Source organism: Lathyrus oleraceus, chromosome 5, assembly GCF_024323335.1.
Source record: "Lathyrus oleraceus cultivar Zhongwan6 chromosome 5, CAAS_Psat_ZW6_1.0, whole genome shotgun sequence".
NCBI classification, from domain to species: domain Eukaryota; kingdom Viridiplantae; phylum Streptophyta; class Magnoliopsida; order Fabales; family Fabaceae; genus Lathyrus; species Lathyrus oleraceus.
The window spans coordinates 248,968,833-248,973,982 of NC_066583.1; the positions used below are offsets into that span (position 1 = coordinate 248,968,833).

General features: G+C 35.4%; 1 protein-coding gene and 1 non-coding gene across 2 annotated transcripts; one reads left to right on the plus strand and one right to left on the minus strand.

Annotated features, from left to right (window-relative positions):
• Nucleotides 1-1,025: 1,025 nt before the first annotated feature.
• Nucleotides 1,026-1,098, plus strand: TRNAA-AGC (transfer RNA alanine (anticodon AGC)). The gene has a single exon. It is a non-coding gene; the product is annotated as a tRNA-Ala (tRNA).
• Nucleotides 1,099-1,117: 19 nt separating this feature from the next.
• On the minus strand, nt 1,118-4,006 carry LOC127083544 (alcohol dehydrogenase-like 7). The gene is made up of 10 exons (XM_051023852.1): nt 3,800-4,006; nt 3,554-3,690; nt 3,415-3,461; nt 2,726-3,051; nt 2,509-2,591; nt 2,349-2,424; nt 2,181-2,245; nt 1,951-2,046; nt 1,630-1,794; nt 1,118-1,435 (listed from the first exon to the last, which is right to left on the minus strand). Exons 1-10 carry the CDS (start codon nt 3,864-3,866, stop codon nt 1,319-1,321), a joined length of 1,179 nt encoding a protein of 392 aa, XP_050879809.1. The 5' UTR covers nt 3,867-4,006; the 3' UTR covers nt 1,118-1,318.
• Between the last annotated feature and the right edge of the window lie 1,144 nt (nt 4,007-5,150).

Sequence of the window (5,150 nt, forward strand, 5' to 3'; positions counted from 1 at the left end):
CGAGGACATATGTCCTATCAAAATTAGGAGGCACAAGTATGACATGTATCAACCATTCAAGAAACACTTGAGAGTCTTAGTCTTTCCACAACGGTCGTTGTGGACACCGTGACACATGGAGCGACGAAACCAACATAGATCACATTGATCATGACATACAATGAGAACGATACTCTACATATGAGATTGCATTTGACTCCTTTTTGGGTATGAGTCCTGCACGCTCTAACCATGTTTTGTATTTATGAGAGAACTTAAAATATAAGTATGATTAATTAGGATGGGTATGAGAAAAATGAATGAACCATTGTAGAATTATTTGTGCACTTTGATTCTCCACCATCAAAAATTAGGATGGGTATGAACCATTCATCATCGGGCTCTCGTTGGCGTCAAAGATGGGAAAAGAAGAAGTCGTGTTACGCAGAAACTTTCAGCTAGTGGTCTCCCAAGTTTGGGGGATGCACATGCCAAAAATCCATTACAATAGAAGTATGTAGTTGTGGTCAAAGACATATTGAGCTCATTCAAGACGTATGAGATTGCCCATGTGCCAAAGGAGCAGAACATGATGACACATGTCCTATCAAAACTAGGAGGCACAAGTATGAGATATATCAAATATTCTTTCATTCAAGAAACACTTGAGAGACTCGGTCTCTCCACAATGGTAGTTGTGGCCACCGCGACACCAGGAGCTGCGAAACTGACATAGATCACCTTGATCATGACATACATTAAGAAAGATATTCTACATGTGAGATTGTATTTCACTCATTTTTGGATATGTGTCATGCATGTTCTAATCGTATTTTGTATTTACGAGAGAACTTAAAATATAAATATAAGTATGGTTGCTCTTTTCAAATCTGGATGTTGTACAAGGTGTCCCATAAAATGTAATAGGAACGAGTGATAGAGCGTTTAATGGTAGCGTTTTTCATGTCATAATTATCTATGTTAGTTAATTTCTCAAGTTTTTTTAAACTCTTGTTATTGATATTTCGAATCCATTGAATATGTATGGGGATGTAGCTCAGATGGTAGAGCGCTCGCTTAGCATGCGAGAGGTACGGGGATCGATACCCCGCATCTCCAAATTATATTGATTTTTGCATTATTTTAAGCTAACAAATTTTTTTCAAGTATGAAGATTGCCTTACATTTATGACAAGGGTCTTCATAGAAACAATTCAATTTTCTACATAGCGAAATATAACCGCGGTTGATGTTTTCCCGAACAACATTGAGGAAAAGACTGTAACATAAGAATGTAAAAATGAAAACAGCAAGTACTGTTGGTGACATATGAATGCACTCATTTTTCCATCCAAATCACACATCGAAGACACTGTCCTTTACTCAACAAATCAAAAGCTCTGTTTATGTCCTTAAACTCCACTTCATGAGTCACAAATTCATCCAACTGCAGTTCCTGCAGGTAACAAACATGCCAAAACTGAATAAGTAGGATGTCGCGAATTCGAATCCGCGTCTTGCATTTGATTTAATGGAACGAAAATTTTCACTTTATTATTACTTTACTATTAAATATAACATTAAGAATAATAATATCAGTAGAGAGGACATAGAACATAGTCCAAAAATGAAACAAAAGAAATTGCTTACCTTGTCCATGTAATGCTTAAGCAGAATCGGAATATGAGATTTGGGTTTGAGTCCTCCATACAAGGATCCCATGAGGCTCTTCCCATCATGAAGAACCTCACTAGAACTGAAACTTAACCTTGCTCCTGGCTTGTCCACTCCTAAAACAACTGTTTTACCCCAACCCTGAAGGAAAATGCATCAGCTTTTTGGAATTTCAACTTAGTTACCACAAACAAACTGGTTGAGACAAGTGATTTTCACGCTTCGGTGAAATTCAAATAGGTCGGGTATATTTGAATTCAATCTCTGCATGAAATAATTCTTGAAAGTGAATTATACCTTTCTGCAGGAAGCATATGCTTCATGAACCAATGACGTCATACCAACACATTCAAAGCAATAATCAGCTCCGCCATCAGTCATCTCTATGATAACCTGCTTAGCAACCACATTTTGATTACTAAAGACAATTTTCTTATGAATTTTTTTTACGAATTTGGCAACAAGAAAGAACTTTGATACTAAGCACGTAAACTAAAGTTAAGATTGAAGCTTTCAAGAGGCTAGACCTGGCTCACAGGTTTGTTCCCACTTTCTCCAGCATGGACAAAATCTGTAAGTCCAAACTTCTTTCCTGATGAAACGAAAGCAACAAATCGTCGGATCAAACTCGAAATTATTGCATATTAGCCTCAAAGTGGTACAATTCCTTTCCTTGATAACAAGCAATGCATTACCGATTTCAAATTTTTCAGGCATGACATCGACACCGATAATCCTAGTTGCTCCACAAAATCTAGCGCCCTCTGCTACCTAAGAAATCAATCAATTCCAACGAGCATTTCAGCAACCACAAAGATACAAAGAAAGTGAAACCTTATTTAAGAGAATCCATACTGCTAATCCAACAGATCCCAGCCCAAAAATAGCAACTGTAGAACCTGGCTCCACACCTGCTGTTCTCCAAGCAGCGCCTACCCCTACAAATGTAAATTTTATACAACATTGAATCACAAGAATGTTGTTAACTTGTAATACAAGAAAACTATGAGTTTGGTTCATGACCAACTAACTTCACCCTACTTTTTTCAAAGATAAGGAGAAAAAAAACTACCTGTTGAAACACCGCAACTGAGAAGACATGCCCGATCAGGAGAGATTTGTGGATCAATTTTTGTTACATTGGCGATGTCAACCACGGTGTACTCGCTGAAACTTGAAACAAACATGAAATGATATATGATATCTCCGTTTAGGTCGGTGAATCTAGTGCTCCCATGTCTTGGCATCCAAGGGGAAACCTTGAACGGGAAATTAGTACAGCGGTTGCTCTTGGTTGATTTGCAATCTACACACTCTCCACAATCTGGTAGGAAAATCGGAATAACAACATCTCCTTCTATAACTTCAGTTACATCCTTCCCTACACTTTCCACAACCCTATGGCACACAAAAATTGGTTGAAAATGAAACACGCCAATGGATGTTAGAGCAAGAACTAGTAAGAAAAGATAAAATAAAAACACAAACCGCAAACAATGGACACAACATTTGTTTAAGCAGTTTGGCCAAATGCGCCTACGTCTCCGAGTCATATTCAACAATCGATGCACAATGCAACAAATCACTCAACCCACACAAAACAAGAGAAATGAAGAAACATATACTCATAGAATCTATATTACAAAACAGTGTTCAAATTGTGGTTCACATCGCAATCGCGTAAGGTCTACAACAATATCAACCCAGAATTGTGTTATGTTTGTAAATTACAAGATAATCTATAGTTATGCAGAAACTCACCCAGCTGCCTCATGACCCAGAATTCTTGGGAAAATGCCAGGAGATTCCTTCAAAACATGCAAAAGGGTATATTCAAACAAATAAATAAAATATAAATCAATAAATAAACATTGATATAAAATATTTAAAAAAAGTAAACCTGCATCTTCCAAAAAGTGAAATCACTGTGGCATAGAGAAGTACACAAAATACGAATCCGAACTTCATGAGGCATTGGTGGGGCCACAATGATCTCTTCAATAACCAATGGCTCACCTGGTTTTCTTGCAACCGCAGCTACCGTTTTGCAGTAAAAAATGCAACAATCTCAAACTTGTATTAAAAAAACAAAACTGAAGAAGAAATGAAATATGTAGACATTGTTATCATGAGACATGAAATATACCTTTACATCTTATAGGTTGTCCTTCCCCTTCTTCACTTGATGTTGCTGATTTAAGATTGTGTTCCATGCTTCTGAGTTCTGAGTTCTGGGTTCTGAGTTCTGACTCTTTAGTAGAAGAAAGTCACCCACTTTACATTGTACTTTGTACTTGGAGTTGGATGCTATAAAAATAGTGGTTGGCAGTAATAGGAAACGTGCCTTTCATCCTCCACGATTCATATAGAGATTTTTTCATAACGAATATTTTGCATTTTTATCATATGAATTTATATGTTATAAACTATTTTTTTTTTCAAAACGAATATTTTGCAATTTTATTTATACTACTTTTTTAATTATAGACTTCACATTTATATTTTTTATATTAACTAAATTTAGGTATGAATTAGTTTTTTTTTAAATCATAAATAATTTATATAGATTCGGTAGGAAGTGAAAATTTTTTATTGTTTCAACGAGGCTGGATGAATCTCACTTATGACATCTAATGTCCAACCTCGAAAGGACCAAGGCTTGATAGCATATTTTTCACAGTCGCACCAACTTCTCTTTAGTTTGATAGCATATGATAAATTTGACTTCCCCTCATTGTGGTCCATTGTTTCCTGTACGCTAAAATTTTGCCTATGACGGTCAAAGACTGTAATCGCGTGTGTGCTAGCTTTGATATTTTCCTCTTTCATCACTTTCATACAATATTCACTTAATATTTGACTTGACATTAACACTACACTCCATCTTTCACCTCTGGTTGTGAAGGTAGAAACCAACCTATAATAGGTTGTTCTGACCAAAGCGGTTATTGATAGATTTCTAATGCCTTTGAATACGCCGTTCATGCATTCCGTAAGTTTTGTTGTCATCTGGCCCCATCCACAACCTCCGTCAAATACCCTTGTCCATTTCTCTATCGGTATGTTATCCATCCATCTTCCTGCATTTGTATTAGACAATCTAATTTCATCCATTTTACATTGGACTTGGACTTGGATGCTATAAAAATAGTGGTTGGCATTAATAGGAAACGTGTCTTTCATCCTCCACGATTTATATATAGATTCTTTTTTGTATAAATATTTTTAAGCTAGTAAAAATAAGATATGAGTTTTTTTAAAATTAAAAGAGTATTTAGATCTATAATATAAATAAAAAAGAGTATGTTTAACAATAAGGGAGACAAAAATCCATAATCTCAAATCTTATGAATTCTAAAATTAAGAAGGTCTAGTTTGTGATTATCAAGATATAAGCTCTTAAGAAAGTTTTGAGTATCAAATAATTTTTTTTATCATATGAATTTAGATGTTATAAATTATATTTTTTTTGGTAACAAATTTTTTGCATTTTTATT